Here is a 21,765-nt window from a genome sequence, read left to right on the forward strand (position 1 = left end):
CAGTTCATCCTGAGGGGAACATGAACGTCTGAATGTTCTGATCCATCCCATAGTTAGGAGCAACACGGCCTCATGGTGGCACCACAGGACGTTCAGGGTCTCCAGAGGATGTTCTCTCATGACTGATCCATCAGAACTACTTCAGAACTTAGCATGTTAGCACACTGGACTAATATGGTGAATGTAACGCATGCTAAACAATAGCATGTTAGCTGTAATATTAACTATATAGAAACAGGCGGTGATGGTCTGTGTACTAACGGAGGTCTAGAGAGGACCAGGACTACACTGAGGTCTATCGAGGACCAGGACTACACTGAGGTCTATAGAGGACTAGGACTACACTGAGGTCTATAGAGGACTAGGACTACACTGAGGTCTATAGAGGACCAGGACTACACTGAGGTCTATAGAGGACTAGGACTACACTGAGGTCTATAGAGGACCAGGACTACACTGAGGTCTATAGAGGACTAGGACTACACTGAGGTCTATAGAGGACTAGGACTACACTGAGGTCTATAGAGGACCAGGACTACACTGAGGTCTATAGAGGACTAGGACTACACTGAGGTCTATAGAGGACTAGGACTACACTGAGGTCTATAGAGGACTAGGACTACACTGAGGTCTATAGAGGACTAGGACTACACTGAGGTCTATCGAGGACCAGGACTACACTGAGGTCTATCGAGGACCAGGACTACACTGAGGTCTATAGAGGACCAGGACTACACTGAGGTCTATAGAGGACCAGGACTACACTGAGGTCTATAGAGGACCAGGACTAGATGAGGTCTATAGAGGACCAGGACTACACTGAGGTCTATAGAGGACCAGGACTACACTGAGGTCTATAGAGGACCAGGACTACACTGAGGTCTATAGAGGACCAGGACTACACTGAGGTCTATAGAGGACCAGGACTACACTGAGGTCTATAGAGGACCAGGACTACACTGAGGTCTACAGGGGTCTGGTCTGGACTGGTCTGGACTGGTCTGGACTGGTCTCTGCTAGAAGGCTCCACCGTGTGTTTTTTTCCATCTTTAAAACTGGAGCCTCTGAGGCCCGTTTTAATTAGTGAGGCTTTAATACCAATTTAATGGAATTTAGTTTCAGACCCCGCATGAATTCCACGAGTCGTCTTATAGATTAGAGACTCCACGCTGCTCTCTCCCATCTGCGCTATAATTAGAGATTGTACTGAGAGGAAGAATAACTCATCATTAATGTGAATATGACTTACAGCTGCTCGTGCACATCGTCATATTCTCAAAAACGATTGTTGCAAGCTGCCATATATTTCCATTCAGATGGTAAACATTATATAGTTAATGACTGTCAATAGATCCGTCTGGTGTCGTTATGCACTGTCTAATAATGCTGTAATCATAACTTTCCTTTACATAATTCAGTTTCAGCTCTCACTTTCTGTCCTGTTCTTGTTTAAAAGCTTTTTACTGCAGTGGAGCCGTTCTGATCTTTTTTAAACGTATTCTTTATTATAAAGCTCATGTTACGCCAGGAGGTTTTGAGCCAAATTTACTAAATGAACATCATCTGTATTGAAGAAGACTTGAGACATAAACTCATGTTTACAATGTTTACTGAGGGAATAAATCAAGAGAGAAGGAGAGTCATTTATATAGACTTCTATACAACCAGAGGAGTCGCCCCCTGGTGGTCAGGAGAGAGAATGCAGCTTTAACACATGAAGCATAGACTTCTATACAACCAGAGGAGTCGCCCCCTGGTGGTCAGGAGAGAGAATGCAGCTTTAACACATGAAGCTTATACCTCAAAGATGGTGAAACCTCTAGTTTCAGTTGAAGCGTGAATACTGAAAGGAGTTTGACATTTGGGGAATGTGATTATTTGCTTTTATGCCTCAGAGTGAGATGTGACGATCGATACCACAGCAGTGGGATTTCTGAACTTTGGACAGAGCCAAGCTAGCGGTTTCCCTCTGCTTCCATTCTTTATGCTAAGTTATGCTAATCACTTACCGGCTCTAGCTCTATAAAGCAACATTAATCTGCTCACAGCAAGAAAGCAAATAAGCATATTTCCCCACAATGGCAAATTTTGATGTGAATAACTTAAAGCAGTTAAAATGTCAGGTTAAAACTAAAGAATGACTAAAGGAGTCATTTCAGTAAACGCCTCAAACGGACATTTGTTCAGTTATGAGGACGAAGACGAAGGCCGTGAGACGGTGGAACACAACGGACGCTAACGCAGGAAAGTTTATTTTATTAGCCAGGAAGACAACGGCCTCTGAGAAGAAGTTATGGCAACTCGAACCTAGTTTGTGTCCCTAAACATAACCAACCCATTCCACCCTAGGGTCCCCTTATGAGGGTTTTAGTGAAACGTTTTAATCGCTTCGTCATTTTAAGGAGTTTGCGGAATTATTCAAACTTAACCATTTTTTTAATGTAAAACCAAACGTCTCCTCTCACAAGGGTTACGGCACTTTAGCAATTTAAAGGAATTAAATCAGAACTGTGGATGAGGAGATAGCACAGTTTTATTTTTGAAAAAACACAATTCTCATTTTTGGGAGAACTCACTCCATGTGTCTTTCTGAAGGAAAGTTACTTTTTTTATTCCATTTCCTCCGTTTGAGCCTCTTCCTCTACTTATAAGGCCTCATATTGATATGATGCAACTCTTCACCGCCGTCCTCACAATGCAGAAATGTCCTCGTTATGATTATCTAGTTATTATGCCGTCTGATTCCCAGCATGAGAGACTGGAGCTCGTGCTGTGACTGGTTGTAGTCTGACAGCAGCTCTCTTTAGACCCGCATGTCATCGTAGAACAGGGGTTACATGATGAGTAACCACGAGCTGTGTTCGTCCATAACATCTTCATTCATGGACAGAAGGCAACAGAAATGTAATTCATCATTCCAGCTCCATCACAGATACTCAAAGGGAAAACGGAAAAAATGATAACTGCATTACCCAGCATGCACTGCCTGTCCTCAAACGCGGGGCTCATTTGTTTCATTCCTTGTCATCTGCGTCTCCGCCTGTCGCCTCGTTTCAGGCGGAGATGTTTTTAGAAACCCCACAGGCCTTTGATGTTCCTCACCTGAACACGTTCTACTTCATCCCCCCGGTGTGTTTTAGCATTGGTGAAAAATCAACTCAACAAAACAGCAACAACAACAACGAATGAACCACGAGGCTTTGGCGTCTGTCCTGATCTCTGGAGACGTACGAGAAGGAGGAATTGAATAAGAGTGAAATAACAAAAGTCTTTGTGAAGCTCTGGAATGAGGGATTAGAACCAACGAGAAAACAAGCCGTCAGGCCTCGGGTGGGAAGGTTGTTGGCTCCATATTCAGTTCTGAGACGTTGGTTCTGTCTCTAAAAACCTGTAATCACACGACATCCAAGTTTAAAATCTCCTCAAGAAGACAGAAGACAAAAGTCCGGCTCTGTCGTCTTTTCAAGCAACAATTAAACTGCGTCGCCATCTAAGGAAAACATATGCCAAGACGAAATAAATCATCGTTTAACGTCACGATATTGATCGATTGAACAAAGCCGATTAAAATGAGAGTTGAGAACAAAGAGTCAGAGAAAGCTTTTCCTTTTGCTACACAGGATGTGAAGCTTTCCTCCTGAAGAAATTAAATCAGTTTGAAACATCTGTTCATCATCTACCAACCACCATCTGAGAGTCACCGGTTAACCCGCTCACCGGTTAACCCGCTCACCGGTTCACCTGAAACACTGTCTGGACCCTTGAGTTGATTCTGAGGAGCAGACGTTCAGATGACGACTTAACCAATAGAAAACACCCTATTTTTAGGCCCTTTCCTCTAAATGTCATCCCCAAACTAAAAAGGGTGTATCTCTGCAACCACTAGGGCTGTTTGAATAATGTTGGTGTTATAATAAAAGGTACACATGTGAGATGTTGTTCAGATGTGTAAATATCAGTCTATATGTTACTGGTTAAGAGTAAATGAAGATGACACACAGAACAAAAAAGAAAAGGTTTCAGGTCCGCCTAGAAAAAAATCACTTTCAGGATGATTATTTATTTAAAATGATGCAGCTGTAAGGTCCAACTCTAACCCAAATCATAACTCAATATGTGAACATTCTCTAACCCAAATCATAACTCAATATGTGAACATTCTCTAACCCAAATCATAGCTCAATATGTGAACATTCTCTAACCCAAATCATAGCTCAATATGTGAACATTCTCTAACCCAAATCATAACTCAATATGTGAACATTCTCTAACCCAAATCATAGCTCAATATGTGAACATTCTCTAACCCAAATCATAACACAATATGTGAACATTCTCTAACCCAAATCATAACACAATATGTGAACATTCTCTAACCCAAATCATAACACAATATGTGAACATTCACTAAACCAAAGCTTGAGAACCCGTCTGGACCTTTAAGGCAAATCAACACGTATGTTTATAAGTATGTTTATAAGTATGTTTACGAGGATATCGGCTGACAGAGCTCTGTGGAACCGACTGTAACGTCCAGGTAGAAGTTAGTGCACCGGCTCCGGTCACAGTCCCACATGGATGATTTGGGGAGTTGGCGGTTCCTCTTCACAGAGCTCGTGTCACCAGGAAGCAGAAAGCCATCAGGAGCGGCAGATGTCCGTCTGCCGCCGCCGGGGTCCTGGAGTCAAAGCCGACTGAAGCCCGTCGCTCTGAAGGTTCTGATGAATATTCATATCCTGTGAAACTCCACACCTCCCCATCCACGCTGATCGGAGATGGCTGTCATCAAACCCTTTCAACACAGAACCCGAGGAGGAGGGGGTTCATCTCTGATGAAGCGCAGAGAAAACATTTCCCCTCCACGTCCCGCAGGAAGCCATGTCGCTTCCCGGTTCAGAGGCGGACGGCTGTGAGGAATCGACCCGCCGGTGGCGTCTGCGTCGAGCTGCATGACAATCAGCACGAGGCCGTGTGTAAATAAGATGCCTCTGCAGACTGCCTTCAACCGGTTTCCTTTCAGATGAGAGTCAATTATAAGCAGAACACCTGCAGTGCAGCCGCATCACATTAGGAATTTAAATCCCAGCCGATCCTCCCGTCAGATGAGAGAGTTCAGCTTCATGAGGGATTCTCACTCAATACGATAAAGATCTGTTTGAGGTGAGGACGGAGCGACCGGTGCTTTGAAGAAGAGCGGGCCCTCTTCTTCAAAAGGGCTGCAGGTAAACAGGTAGGGCTAAGACGAGTGATGCTGCACCTTCCAGACTAATGAGTGATGCTGCACCTTCCAGACTAATGAGTGATGCTGCACCTTCCAGACTAATGAGTGTGGGTTAAGTTACCGTTTAGAGCTGGGGGGTTAAAGGTTAGCCTTTGTGCTACTAGCCTTTATGCTACTGTGCTAGCCTTTAAACAATTAGCTTCATGCTACTGTGTTAGCCTTTGGGCTGTTAGCCTTAATGCAAATGTGTTAGCCTTTGAGCAATTGGCCATTATGCTACAGTGTTACCCTTTGGGCAACTAGCCTTTATGCTACAGTGTTAGCCTTTGAGCTATTATCCTTCATGCTACTGTGTTAGCCTTTGAGCTGTTAGCCTTCATGCTACCGTATTAGCCTTTGAGCAACTAGCCTTTATGCTACTGTGTTAATCTCTGAGCTATTAGCCTTCATGCTACTGTGTTAGCCTTTGAGCAACTAGCCTTTGTGCTACTGTGTTAGCCTCTGAGCTATTAGCCTTCATGCTACTGTGTTAGCCTTTGAGCTGTTAGCCTTTATAGTTTGGTTTTAGCTCGCTGAGCTGCAGCTCTCTCACTTCTGGGCTCCAGGAGCTACGTCAACAGGCACACTTGTATTCCAGCGTTCTTTGAACTCGTTCAGATTCAGAACCTGCGTCTCAATTCTTATCTTTTTGCAGCAGTTTTTTTACACGTAGCTTCACGTCATTTTGTCTCGTGTTCATTGCACACATGGTCGGACATCGTTGGACACAAACCAACTCGCCGACAGTTTAAAGAAACAAACGACTTTAACTTCAAACTTCCGGCGGCTGTGGTTGAATATTTCCTCCCGACGCTTTCTGCCACAAGTTTGATGAACAAAATCAAGAACAGCAGAACGTGAATAACACGCAGCGTCTGAACTCACCTTCCCTCCAGAATGAGATTCTGGCTCCGAGCGCGTCGCCACGTTGAAAGTGCTGAAGAATCGCTGCCAGACCAACTGCTCGCTTTGACAGTTTGACAAGCGTTTTTATAATTTACATAAATTACTCATCTCTCTGCAGCCGGCGCTCTCGTTCCCGGAGAAGCGAGCTTTCAAAAGCAGTCATCTCAAAAGCAAAGGATATATGAGCTGCGTTGTTGCTGCTAAAAATACCAACAATCTGATATTCTGTGTTTTGTGCAGCCGCATTAAAATGAGTTGTTTACTCGTTTGTATGTTTTGTACTTTTTTTCCACCTCGGCCTCAGAGAGAAGCGACTCATCTCTTAGTGACACAAAGCTGACACTCGAATCACAACTTTTCAATCCATCAGCGGTCGACAGCCGGCTTGAGATCTAATTAAAACACAAATGGTGTAAAACTGCACGAAGACTTCCTGTTCATCAGGCTGGAGGTTTACAGGAAAGTGAGCAGCTTTTAATATATGAAAAACATTCTTTTTAAAGTATTCCTGAAACAAGTTGAATGTGTTGTTGAATCCCGACCGCATGAAAGATGCACCTCAGTGTGTCATAGACATATATATTTATGTATATTCATACATATATATATGTATAGTGCATTCTTTTTCAAATCAAAGGAAACGGGCGACTCACATGACGGAGACGATGTCGCCGCGCTGGACCTCGTACTTCCTCACGCTCCAGCGGCTCAGCAGAACCACGTCGCAGTCGGACCCGCCCTCTGGGTTCAGGAAGGGCTGCAGGGACAGGGACGCAGTTATACAGAGCAGGGCACGCTCACGGGCACGCTCACGCTCACGGGCACTTTCACGAGCACGCTCACCAGCACGCTCACGGGCACGCTCACGGGCACGCTCACGGGCACTTTCACGAGCACACTCACAAGCACGCTCACGAGCACGCTCATAAGCACGCTCATAAGCACGCTCATAAGCACGCTCATAAGAACGCTCACAGGCACGCTCACGAGCACGCTCACGCTCATAAGCATGCTCACGGGCACGCTCACAGGCACGCTCACGAGCACGCTCACGCTCATAAGCATGCTCACGGGCACGCTCACGGGCACGCTCACAGGCACGCTCACGGGCACGCTCACGGGCACGCTCACGGGCACGCTCACGGGCACGCTCCCTCCTGCGTTTCTCTGTCTGTTAAAACTCTGCGTCGCCCGACAGCTCGATCACACGCTCGTCTCCTCGCCGACAGACTCATGACTCCTACACTCTGTTTGAGACGTGAAGACAAACAGGACGCGCTCACGCCGCCTCACGCCGCCTCACGCCGCCTCACGCCGCCGGGGACGGTTGACAGGGTTTCTCTCGCGTGTCGGCGGCGAGGCAAATATCCGTTCATCAGCCTCGCGTCGCTGAGGGAAAGTCACGGTGTGACGGTTTGAGAAACTTTGAGTGTCAAATAGAAAAGTTCATGCAGAGACGGTATAAATACGCCACTTATTTTAAGTGGTGTGACCTCTGTGAAGGTCGACCTCCTGACCTGTACGTGACCCACCATGAGGGCTCATCATTACACATGCAGAGTCCAGACCCACGGGACCGGATGTTAAATCAGAGGCTTTGGTCTAAACCTCTTCATCCGCACTGCAGCGCTGAACAAAGAGAATCCATTTATTCTAAATGAATTATTAACAATATAAAAATGTAAAAAAGGTGGGTGATTAATGAAATACATTTAAATAAACACACTCACAGTTTAGTTTGCACGGCTCCTCTTTTAGAGCGGGAGTTCATGCACTTTTCTGTGAATTCAGATTCGCTTGATCGTGTCTGCTCGTCATAAATTAGGAACTCAAACAGAACATATTCATAACCTCCCGTTCCTCGGGGAGCTCGGAAAACACTGTTTCCATGACAACAACCCTAAACGAGCGAACGCTGAACCGCCGTGTGTGTTTGTGTGTTTCCTCCTGCAGCTCGCAGATGAAGCTGCTGCAAATTAATAGAGTTCAGAAGGTGACAAACCTTAGAAGTTCTCTAATAAAACACCTTAAATGTTTTGTTTAGTGCAAAAAACTAACGTTTACAATGTTACAGTATGTGTGGAGGACGACTCTGGTTGTATAGAAGTATATACTTCATGTGTTAAAGCTCTACGGGGACACGTGTTACGGGGACGCGCTCTACGGGGACGCGCTCTACGGGGACGCGTCTTACGGGGACGCGTCTTACGGGGACGCGTCTTACGGGGACGCGTCTTACGGGGACGCGTCTTACGGGGACGCGTCTTACGGGGACGCGCTCTACGGAGACGTGGTTTACGGGGACGCGCTCTACGGGGACGCGCTCTACGGGGACGGGCTCTACAGGGACGCGTCTTACGGGGATGCGTCTTACGGGGACGCGCTCTACGGGGACGTGGTTTACGGGGACGCGCTCTATGGGGACATGATTTACGGGGACGCGCTCTACGGGGATGTGGTTTACGGGGACAGATGTTATTATTGATGTTTGGACATTCAGAACTTTGGTGTGTGAGTTGTTTTGGAGCATGTTCAAAGGGCGTACATTTCATATATTATAATATAAAAGCCTTCAAAGAGTTAAAATGCAAAAGCAGCTTCTCCCCTCAGCCTCGTTCATTCCAACGAGCTGTCGGGATGCCGTGACCTCTGACCTCTGCCCTTGTGGTTGTCGTAGCGGTGCCGCGTATGAAGCGCCTCTCACCTGCATCGACGCTCCCTCCACTCGCGCCACGTAGGCCAGCCGGTCCAGCACGGTGACCGTGACGGGCACGGCCACGAAGAAGCCGCTAACGAACGCCCGCAGGTAGCGCCGCCCCGCCGCCGCCTGGTGAGCCATCGCCTGCACGGGAGAAACAGGAAGTTGTCATCAGAGCCACTGAGGACACGCAGGAGAGGGAACAGGTGGGACGAGAACCGGTTAGGCTGAGCCAATGCTCGGTTCTGACGGCAGGTGAATAAAAAGGTTGAGTTGGTTCTCTTCCACAAAAACATGGTCGCTCAATTTGTTGAAATTGTCCTGAAATCAATCGGGGGCTTTGGACCGGAATAGAGAGCCGAAGTCCCGCCCCCTTCAGGTGAAACATACATCATAAATATTAAGAATAAGTACAGTCGTGAACGTGAGAGATAAACGATGATTTGCGCCTTTTTTTGCACAAAGAGAAAGTTTCATTTCGTCGTGAAACTGTTGAAGTATCAGAAAATACGTAATGATCACGACGACGCAACCAAAAGTGTTAAAATTATGAATCTCTCGCCGTCGACTATCGTACTTATTATTTTTATATTCACCGGAAGGGGCGGGACTTAACCCGTCACTCTTTGCTCATCACCGGCGTCGTCAACAAGCTGCTATCTGAACAGCAGCCATGTTTGTTGTTGACGTTCATCGTGATCATTTAGTTGGACGCTTTATTTACGAGATTTAAATAAATAAACTCAAAGGGCCTTAACACTACATGACACCATTCACAGCCTACGGGAGCAATTTGGGCCCAAGGACACGTCGACTAACCGAGCCGGATATTGAACCGCCGATCCTCTGATTGACGGACGACCCGCTCTAACCACTGGGCTGGACTGAGCAATCTAAGATCTCCAACCTCAGCTTTAATACCAATATTATGGGTGTATTCATATCTATCTGTACGATAAAGGCCTCTCCGTCCAATCACAGCGCTCCGTACAGAACTGGCCACGCCCCTCCAAAGGACACGTTGCTCCATTCATCGGTCCGACGCCTGTAGAGTTCTTTAAACATGAGCCGGCTGACTCCAACATGCAGGAGAAGAGCGTCAGTTTCCTCCACAGGTTTCTGGTTGGAGGCTGGAGCACGTGAAGCCGAGCCGCTTCTCCCCGGACGCCGGCTTCCATCCGCTCGGCTCCAGGAAGCCCAGACAGGCGTGAAATGACCGGCGCCGGCGGCCACGCACCGCCGCCTTCAGCAAAACACCTAACAGCCTCGTCTGGACGTCTGGAGATGTGCTGCAGCTCATCATTACCTCCGCCTCGCTTCACAGGGAACATCATCAGGACCTCAACACCACACACACCTGCAGTCAGACACGCGTCCAGCGCTGCTGCCGAGACTGCAGCTGATGTACAACGTGTACTACTACATACACTGGAGTACTACTACATACACTGGAGTACCACTACATACACTGGAGTACTACTACATACACTGGAGTACCACTACATACACTGGAGTACAACTACATACACTGGAGTACCACTACATACACTGGAGTACCACTACATACACTGGAGTACTACTACATACACTGGAGTACCACTACATACACTGGAGTACTACTACATACACTGGAGTACCACTACATACACTGGAGTACTACTACATACACTGGAGTACCACTACATACACTGGAGTACCACTACATACACTGGAGTACTACTACATACACTGGAGTACTACTACATACACTGGAGTACCACTACATACACTGGAGTACCACTACATACACTGGAGTACCACTACATACACTGGAGTACCACTACATACACTGGAGTACCACTACATACACTGGAGTACCACTACATACACTGGAGTACCACTACATACACTGGAGTACCACTACATACACTGGAGTACCACTACATACACTGGAGTACTACTACATATACATATAAGAGGAGAAGGAGGACGAGAAGGAGGAGGAGGAAGAGGAGAAGAAGGAGGAAGAGGAGGAGGAAGAGTAGGAGGAGGAGGAGGAAGAGGAGAAGAAGGAGGAAGAGGAGGAGGAAGAGTAGGAGGAGGAGGAGGAAGAGGAGAAGAAGGAGGAAGAGGAGGAGGAAGAGTAGGAGGAGGAGGAAGAGGAGTAGAAGGAGGAAGAGGAGAAGGAGGAAGAGGAGAAGAAGAAGGAGGGAGAGGAGAAGGAGGAGATGAAGAAGGAAGAGGAAGAGGAGGAAGAGGTGGAGAAAGAGAAGGAGGAAGAGAAGGAAGAGGAGGAGAAGAAGGAAGAGGAGGAAGAATAGGAGGAGAGGAGGAAGAGGAGGAAGAGGAGGAGGAAGAGGTGCTGTGCTCAATTTACCGTTTGATTAATTATGGTTTTATTGAAGCTCATCGTTTGCTGATCTGGGTTTCAGGCCGAAGTAACCGAACCAGGACCTTCTCTCTTTTAAAGGAGTCGACGGTTATCGCTCGTTTCAATCTCTACATTAATTCACCGAATGGTTGTTAATTAAACATGGCCGCCGATGGGAAGCCGCGGAGCTCTTCAGAGACGAGGAGAAAGATCGATACGGAAAACGCTCCGATTCAGAATCCATGCGTCTTCTGATCAAAGGTTTAGAACCAAGATCAGATGATGACGAAGATCTGTGACCTCATGCTTCACTAAAACTTTATTAGAACGATCACAGAAACACTGGAAACCTGAGCTGGAGGTTGAGTGTGTCACTGGAGGACACGTCAACATGCAGACAGGAGGGGGCGGGGATCGAACCACCAACCTTATGATTAGAGCAGAGGCCCTCAACATGCAGACAGGAGGGGGCGGGGATCGAACCACCAACCTTATGATTAGAGCAGAGGCCCTCAACATGCAGACAGGAGGGGGCGGGGTTAGGGTTAGATTACAGATCCCTTCTTGGTGCAGAATGACTTCCTCATCAGATTAAAGTCTACAGTCTACAGTAGCTTTGTTTAGGACTACAAAGCTAACAGGTGACTACAGTCTACAGCAGCTTTGTTTAGGACTACAAAGCTAACAGGTGACTACAGTAGCTTTGTTTAGGACTACAAAGCTAACATGTGACTACAGCCTATAGCTTTGTTTAGGACTACAAAGCTAGTAGGTGACTACAGTCTCAGCAGTGTTTAGGACTACAAAGCTAACAGGTGACTACAGTATACAGCAGCTTTGTTTAGGACTACAAAACTAACAGGTGACTACAGTCTCAGCTTTGTTTAGGACTACAAAGCTAACAGGTGACTACAGTCTCAGCTTTGTTTAGGACTACAAAGCTAACAGGTGACTACAGTCTACAGCAGCTTTCTTTAGGACTACAAAGCTAACAGGTGACTACAGTAGCTTTGTTTAGGACTACAAAGCTAACAGGTGACTACAGTCTCAGCTTTGTTTAGGACTACAAAGCTAACAGGTGACTACAGTCTCAGCTTTGTTTAGGACTACAAAGCTAACAGGTGACTACAGTCTCAGCTTTGTTTAGGACTACAAAGCTAACAGGTGACTACATCTTACAGCAGCTTTGTTTAGGACTACAAAGCTAACAGGTGACTACATCTTACAGCAGCTTTGTTTAGGACTACAAAGCTAACAGGTGACTACATCTTACAGCAGCTTTGTTTAGGACTACAAAGCTAACAGGTGACTACAGTAGCTTTGTTTAGGACTACAAAGCTAACAGGTGACTACATCTTACAGCAGCTTTGTTTATGACTACAAAGCTAACAGGTGACTACAGTCTCAGCTTTGTTTAGGACTACAAAGCTAACAGGTGACTACAGTCTACAGCAGCTTTGTTTAGGACTACAAAGCTAACAGGTGACTACAGTAGCTTTGTTTAGGACTACAAAGCTAACAGGTGACTACAGTCTCAGCTTTGTTTAGGACTACAAAGCTAACAGGTGACTACAGTCTCAGCTTTGTTTAGGACTACAAAGCTAACAGGTGACTACAGTCTCAGCTTTGTTTAGGACTACAAAGCTAACAGGTGACTACATCTTACAGCAGCTTTGTTTAGGACTACAAAGCTAACAGGTGACTACAGTAGCTTTGTTTAGGACTACAAAGCTAACAGGTGACTACATCTTACAGCAGCTTTGTTTAGGACTACAAAGCTAACAGGTGACTACATCTTACAGCAGCTTTGTTTCTGACGCCGTGACATCCGCACTCGGCACATTAAAGGATCTCCTCTGGGAGGAAGCGGTCTGTCTGAAGGAAGAGGAGAAGGAAGAGGAGAAGGAAGAGGAGAAGGAGGAGAAGGAGGACGAGGAGAAGAAGGAGGAGAAGGAGGAGGAAGAGGAGAAGAAGGGAGATGAGAAGGAGGAGGAAGAGGAGAAGAAGGAGGAAGAGGTGGAGGAAGAGGAGAAGGAGGAGGGAGAGAAGGAGGAGATGAAGAAGGAAGAGGAGGAGGAGGAAGAGGAGAAGAAGGAAGAGGAGGAGGAGGAAGAGGAGGAGGAAGAGGAGGAAGAGAGGAAGAATAGGAGGAGAAAAGGAGAAGAGGTGCTGTGCTTAATTCCCCGTTAGATTAATTATGGTTTTAATGAAGGTCATCGTTGGTTTTAGAGATGATGAGATCTTATGTAGGAAAAACCTCAGTCTCCTTTCAGATTTCATTCTTTCTATTTATTAATAATAATAATAATAATAATAATAAATGCTCATCCGCTCCTTAGAGTCATTCAGCAGGAAAAAAGCATAAAAGACGATTTATGGACTAAAGAAAGTGGATTAAGAACAAAGGAGGAAGTGACGACACGTCAACGACCAGAACAGAGAAGACTCAGCTTCACAAACTATTCAATAATACAATACAGATATATATATGTACTCTGTACTCAATCACAATACACATATATATATATATATATATATATATATATATATATATATATATACTAATAACTTTAAAAATATTATGATAATTAGAACAAATAGTATAATAATAAAAAATATATATTATAATACTATAAAACTACATTATGTTTTAATATATCTCTTTGGGGCCGACCAACAAGTTATTCAGTTTAACGGCTCCACTGCTCCTCGGCAGGATGATTGACAGGTGCTTTAATAAAACAAATAACATTAGATTAGATCTCCACATCTGATTCATAACATCATATCAATATGAATGTTGCTGCAGCCAAAAGAACACTTTCTCTTTTTCATAAACTTGTTTACGTGTTCGGATCTGTGATTTAATCAATAATGGAGACAGTGAGAAATACAATATATATATATATATATATATATATATATATATATATATATATATATATATATATATATATAAAGTACTGAGGTACTATACTGGAGTAGTACCCTTCAAAAAGTACTAACGTAAAAGTATTCATTCTGCAGAATGGCTCATTACCCCTCGGGGATAAATAAAGTTTTTCTGATTCTGATTCTGATTGATTAAAGAACAATATTCTTGGGTGTAATTAGTGCAGTAAAAAGTACAGTATTTTAGAGTACTAGAGTACATGTACTGAGTACATCTGATTCACAACAACACACTGCTTCACACAGAGAGAACACTCAAAGAAACAGGCCAACATCTCCCCACGTCTACCTTAACAAACACTGTCCTCAAACAATCGCCCCATTCCACCTTAAATCTGTGTCGGTCGCTCTGCGGCGCTTTGACCTGTGTGCTAGCGGAGCTAGCAGCTAGCAGCGGGTTCACTGATAGAGAACCGTGTCGCGGACACGAGCTGCGCGTGAGCAGCGGGTCAGAAGAACGATGGGAGAGAAGCTGCAAGTCTCATTTTTCTGCCGTCAAAACACCGGAAGTGTCCGCGAGAAACGAGAGAAACGAGAGCTGAAGCTAAAGATGCTAACACACCTACCAGCTATGTGACTCCGGCTTCCTGTTGTGGTCTGACGTCACGTGTCGTCCCGCCGGGTCCTATAGCCCGCCGTGTTCACTCTGACACGATAGTTGGCCAACAAATTAAATTCAGTTTAATCTCTATTCCTCCAAAGTTTGATGATGAAAACGAATGTTTATTTTTAATTAATTAAATTATTTAAATGTATCTTACTATTTTATGTATTCAGTTACTGTATGGACTTGAACGAAAGAATCATAAAATCAAACTTGAGTGTAAAAGTGTCTTTATACATTTTTAACATTAAATTCATTGCAAATGAATTGAATATATGTTACATGTGTAAATGCACTGTATTTTCACCTGAATTTGAAGAATATATTAAGACTCAAACCTGTTCATATTAATAGAAAGTAATACAACTGTATGGTGAACTCTTAAAACAAGAATAATATTTTTCTTGCTCATTAATGAACAATTATACTATTGGAGTTTATTTACCTAAATTCTATTATTTGTATGTAATTTAAATGAGTTGTTATTTCTCTCCATTACGCTGAGTAACATGGCTGGTCCGTTCCAGCAGCCGGTTAGCCTCATAGCTAAGCTAACGTTAGTGTTTAGCAGCAAGTAGCCTATCAGAGGCAGAGGAGGGGCTGGTCTACCCACAGGGATTCTTCTTCCTCTTCCTCATCCTCCTTTTCTTCTTCCTCATCTTCCTTTTCTTCTTCCTCCTCTTCCTCCTCCTCCTCAGGTCCAGCCTGGATGCTGACGGCAACGGTGAATTGTTGCATAGCAACAGCATCGGCTCAGCATGTGATGCTCCTCTGGTTCAGAGCATCAAACGATGTCATCATGTGGGCGGAGTCACAGGGGTCAATGTCAGACACACACACACACACTGCATTGTGGCTGTGCCCATTAAGGACATGAACTCCTTGTACTTTAGTACAAGGTTGAGGTACTTGTACTTTAAAGTTACTATGATCTGTACTACTACTACTGCAGGTTCTAGGCTGCAGGTGAAGCTGCATCTGGGTCTGTCCATGGTGATCTGGTCTCTGCTGGATCTGAACTGTCCACAGTGGACTGGTCTCTGCTGGATCTGGTGTTTCATTAAAGTTAGAACACAGAACTCTGTTCACGTGTTGAAGAAGTGATGTCATCTAGTGATGTCATCTAGAAGTGATGTCATCTTGTGATGTCATCAAGAAGTGATGTCATCTAGTGCTGTCATCTAGAAGTGATGTCATCTAGTGCTGTCATCAAGAAGTGATGTCATCTAGTGCTGTCATCAAGAAGTGATGTCATCTAGTGCTGTCATCAAGAAGTGATGTCATCTAGAAGTGATGTCATCTAGTGATTTCATTGAGAAGTGATGTCATCTAGAAGTGATGTCATCTAGTGCTGTCATCAAGAAGTGATGTCATCGAGAAGTGATGTCATCTAGTGATGTCATCTAATGATTTCATTGAGAAGTGAGGTCATCTAAAAGTTATGTCATCTAGTGCTGTCATCTAGAAGTGATGTCATCTAGAAGTGATGTCATCTAGTGCTGTCATCAAGAAGTGATGTCATCTAGAAGTGATGTCATCTAGAAGTGATGTCATCTAGTGAAGTCATCTAGAAGTTATGTCATCTAGTGATGTCATCTAGTGATTTCATTGAGAAGTGATGTCATCTAGAAGTGATGTCATCTAGTGATGTCATCTAGAAGTGATGTCAACTAGTGAAGTCATCTAGAAGTGATGTCATCTAGTGATGTCATCTAGAAGTGATGTCATCTAGTGATGTCATCTAGTGATTTCATTGAGAAGTGATGTCATCTAGAAGTGATGTCATCTAGAAGTGATGTCATCTAGTGCTGTCATCAAGAAGTGATGTCATCTAGAAGTGATGTCATCTAGAAGTGATGTCATCTAGTGAAGTCATCTAGAAGTTATGTCATCTAGTGATGTCATCTAGTGATTTCATTGAGAAGTGATGTCATCTAGAAGTGATGTCATCTAGTGATGTCATCTAGAAGTGATGTCAACTAGTGAAGTCATCTAGAAGTGATGTCATCTAGTGATGTCATCTAGAAGTGATGTCATCTAGTGATGTCATCTAGTGATTTCATTGAGAAGTGATGTCATCTAGAAGTGATGTCATCTAGTGATTTCATTGAGAAGTGATGTCATCTAGAAGTGATGTCATCTAGTGAAGTCATCTAGAAGTGATGTCATCTAGTGATGTCATCTAGTGATTTCATTGAGAAGTGAAGTCATCTAGAAGTGATGTCATCTAGTGATGTCATCTAGAAGTGATGTCAACTAGTGATGTCATCTAGTGATTTCATTGAGAAGTGAAGTCATCTAGAAGTGATGTCATCTAGTGATGTCATCTAGTGATTTCATTGAGAAGTTAAGTCATCTAGAAGTGATGTCAACTAGTGAAGTCATCTAGAAGTGATGTCAACTAGTGATGTCATCTAGTGATTTCATTGAGAAGTGATGTCATCGAGAAGTGATGTCATCTAGTGAAGTCATCTAGAAGTGATTTCATCTAGAAGTGATGTCATCTAGTGATGTCATCAAGAAGTGATGTCATCTAGTGATGTCATTTAGGGATCTCATCTAGAAGTGATGTCATCTAGTGATGTCATCTAGAAGTGATTTCATCTAGTGATGTCATCAAGAAGTGATGTCATCTAGTGATGTCATCAAGAAGTGATGTCATCTAGTGATGTCATCTATACATGGCTTTTGTCTTGTTTTTCCTCTGTGTGTTTTTTGGTTGATCATAAACATGTCAAACTGTCTTCAGTATAAACTTAAATTAAACTTGTAGTTGATATTTTCCTATATATGTATATATATGCTTCTCTGTATGTATGTATGTATGTATGTATGTATATATATATATATATATATATATATATATATATAAATATATATATATATGTGTCTACATATGTCTGCATTTATTTTATTTTTTTACCTTCAATGAAACAAATAACATGAACTGACATTTTAAAGAAAAACTAGAAAATTAAAACAAATTAAATGAGCGACTGCAGGAGGATGAAGAGGATGAAAGAAGAAGAAGAGCTCCACCTAGTGCTCATCCACTGGAACAAATACATGTGATAAAACCAGCTGTTCACACCGGACTAAGGTGTTTCCACCAGATGTTTATGACAGGAGTTTTTATTATTTAATTATTTAATGTGAAGGTAGTTTAGTAGACAGAGAGACAGACAGACAGATTGTTTTCTCTTCTTTCTAACAATAATGGTTTACTAACACAGGATTGTTTTGACTTGTAATGAAGTATTTTTAAATTTAGGTACTTAAACTTATAGGTATATATATATCTATATATATAGATATATATAGATATATATATATACAAATGCCAAAGACTCTTGATAATCAACATATCAACACATTGGTGTGCAGTTGGCATGTAGAGAGCTATTTATTTGATCTTTGTGTGTAAAGTTAAAATGCAAAATCACAAATTTTAGAAACATTTCATTGTTTAACCATCTATTGTTAGGCCCTTTCCTCGAAAATGTCATACAAAATGATGCAGCTGTAAGGTCCAACTCTAACCCAAATCATAGCTCAATATGTGAACATTCTCTAACCCAAATCATAGCTCAATATGTGAACATTCTCTAACCCAAATCATAACTCAATATGTGAACATTATCTAACCCAAATCATAACTCAATATGTGAACATTCTCTAACCCAAATCATAACTCAATATGTGAACATTCTCTAACCCAAATCATAGCTCAATATGTGAACATTCTCTAACCCAAATCATAGCTCAATATGTGAACATTCTCTCTGCAAAGGTTGACTTTGATAAAGTGAAGCAGAACAAAGTTAGAGAGGGTTTAGAACAGAGAACATTCAGGTGTCATATTTGAATGTTCTCATGTACCAAACCATATATTTCACTTGTATATTACTTATGGTGTTCAATACATCCAAATACAGCAGAATGGGGCTTTTTTTCATAAAACAAGCTATGATTTACAGTTTTAACAATCTATCAGTCTGCCCCATAGGGGGGGATTGGTTTGTTAAAGGTTTTAAACAAAAAGGGCTCTCCTTTCAGAAATTCTGTTTTAGCAAATGCCAAAAAAAAACCTGTAAAACTCAGGACTCTGCTCTTCTTTTACAGCAAAACACATTTTCCTTCTTTTCTTTGCCGAGTGGCCTTCTCCTCAGCGAAACGCTTCTCCAGCTCAGCGAAACACTTCTCCTCCTCCTCCTCATCATAGTGGATGTGCAGAGCCAATGAGACACACATGAAGGCTTCGTAGAGTTCCACTTCCAGGTTGTCAAACTTTAGTTTGTAGTAATTGGATTTCAGAGTCAGAGTCAACTTGGACGCCTCGTTGATTTTATTAATCAGCTTCTCGGCTGATGACAAAACCTTCTTGAGATTCCACAAAGTGTTGTTGGCGTCGACAGAGAGTTGCGCTGGCTCCTTATCTGACAAGTAGACGGACAGATTCTCCAGGTTTGTGATCATCTGCTCCATCTCTGGGACTTGATGATTGGTTTTCTTCATCGTGCGATACATGCTGATGAACTTCCGGATGGGGTTAATGATAAAGAGCTCCATGCTCACATACGTGGTCAGATCCATGGTCAGCTGCAGAGACAGGGAGGCAGTTAGTTTGGAGAACAAATAATATTCAGACAGTAATGGAAACCACTCATGTTCAGGTGATTCTATACCACAAGGTACGCCCAATGTGACATATATGTAACATTTCAAACATGTGACACTACTTTGAAAACAATGTCAGACATGTGTTCTACGTGGTTTATTTATTCTGTATTATGTCCCCCATCATTGTCCTTGAAGGAGAAATGGTTCTGGGTTCTTATGGGTTAATCTTTCAAAATTTGAGAACATTCAGGAGAGGTCTCCAGAATTTGCATTGGGGCACATTTGTGACATTTGATTTTTCTCATGTACCAAACCATATATTTCACTTGTATGTTACTTACGGTGTTCAATACATCCAAATACAGCAGTTTTTAAAAAAGGTTCAAAAGCATTGGAAGGACGGAGGTGATATGTATTGGTCTCGAGTCTCAAATACAGAGAAGTACAATAATCTATTTTTTATTTTTATTTGCGAAGGGTGGAGGTGCCTCTGTGAGGCTGCAGTGTTAACTCACTTAATCACTGCAGCCTCAACAGCCCTCTGCCTTTAAGGAAAGGGGGAAACCTCTATGGTGGTCACCAAGGCATTTTTATCTTTCTCCTCCTGGGTCTGGTTTGTCATCCTGGTCCGGTCCAAGACATTTTTAAGTTCCTCCACCAGGGCTTCAAATCGTTCCTGCCAGGCCTCTCCTGTCTTGAGTTCCGCTTCTTTGGTGCTCAGCTGGTTTTTCGTTGCGGTGAGTGTCCGAGAAAGGTCGGCAATTTCTTCTTCCTTCTTGCCCAGCTGTTCTCTCAACTTCTCATTGGACTGCGAGGTCTTTTTTAAATTCTCCTGCAGATCATCTCCTTCTTCTGGAGGAGTTTCCGGATAGTTCTGAGGACCAAACATGGCCTCAATAAAACTTTTGTCTCCATAAAAGACCGGTGGTCTGATGGAGACAAATTGAGGTATTGTGCGGTACATGTTCATCTCTTCAGTAAATCCAACTGTAGTAGTAATAGTTAAATCCTATAGAGTGGACATAATCTTTCCCTTTCAGCTGGTTCTATATACAGCTTTTCCTGTCAGGACAGATCAAAGCCATCTTCCGTCTCCATGGTTACAACATGGTGCATTGAATGGAATGTTCAGAGCTAGAGTGGAGAGGAGCTGGACAGACGTTCTGTCATTTTTACAAACAACTTCCCTACAGTTCCACAATTTTGCACCATTATATATATATATATATATATATATATATATATACATATATATATATATATATATATATATAGATACATATATATATATATATATATATGTATATGTATCTATATATATATATATATGTATGTATATACATATATATATGTATATACATACATATATATATGTATATACATACATATATATATGTATATATATATATATATATATATATATATATATATATATATATATATATATATATACACCTTTACTTTTTCCACAGAAAAGATTCTTACAGCTATATCTCTTCTGCATTCAAAGATTAAAAAGATAAAACCAGTGATCGTGTAAACGTTTCATTTAAAACGAGTGAATAACGTCCACTATAGTTTTGTTATCGGCTCATAATTAGGCCGCTTTGTTCCCTACGGTTTGACTATTTCAAAATGCAATCTATGAACAAATTTGTCTCATACGCCGATCGTCTGACACAGAGTTACGTTAGCCCAAAGCGTTGCGTTAGCATGGCAGCAATGGACGAAGCAAAGAGCGGCTCCTCTGCAGCAGAAGCATGATTCAGCCTTCGACCTGTACTAACGTCATGTCGTCTTTTCTAAACTGTTCAAACAGAAGTGTGATGTACGTTTATCGTCTTGTTGCTGTCACATTAAATACGAAAGCTTCATGTTCATCTCGCTCATCGTCTGGTTGAATTTGTATCTCCGGGGCCACATCTGCCCCGTCTCAACGTCCCGTTCACGAAACGTAGCGACGATATTACGGCCCATGAAGTTTTGCAGTTGAGTGAAATTTGCCCTCTTTGTCCGATTGCAGTTGTAATAATAATAATTAATAGTAAAGTCACCAACTCTCTGAAGACGCTAATAATTTCACTGTAACTGCGCGTGGCTGTTAGCGCAGATCTTTGTGAACTGGAATGTTTTTGCAATGAGGTTAACTTGAATAGAAAAGGGGACAATTTTGCACCAAATGTATAAAATATATATCCTAATTGAAGTGCGTGTAAATAACACAAGAAGCACAAAGACGTTACTTGCAGCTCTGTTAGTGACGAGGCACAAGTTCATGTTCAAATGCTGTAAGTTTAGATCTTAAATTAATGTTCAGTTAAAGAACTCCTACTATTGCATAGTATTGTTCATTAGCGTTGTGATAATAACTTATA

General features: G+C 42.8%; 1 protein-coding gene across 1 annotated transcript in view; it reads right to left on the reverse strand.

Annotated features, from left to right (window-relative positions):
- The window catches only part of immp2l (inner mitochondrial membrane peptidase subunit 2), a 51,855-nt gene extending 37,101 nt beyond the window's left edge, over positions 1–14,754 (reverse strand). The window contains exons 1-3 of the mRNA XM_079223186.1: positions 14,733–14,754; positions 8,871–9,008; positions 6,820–6,923 (exon numbers count right to left, since the gene is read on the reverse strand). Of these exons, the coding sequence (XP_079079312.1) occupies positions 6,820–6,923; positions 8,871–9,005 (239 nt within the window). The 5' untranslated portion in view covers positions 9,006–9,008; positions 14,733–14,754. The remainder of the gene's footprint in view (positions 1–6,819; positions 6,924–8,870; positions 9,009–14,732) is intronic.
- Between the last annotated feature and the right edge of the window lie 7,011 nt (positions 14,755–21,765).

Source organism: Taurulus bubalis (assembly GCF_910589615.1).
Source record: "Taurulus bubalis genome assembly, chromosome: 9".
NCBI classification, from domain to species: Eukaryota; Metazoa; Chordata; class Actinopteri; order Perciformes; family Cottidae; genus Taurulus; species Taurulus bubalis.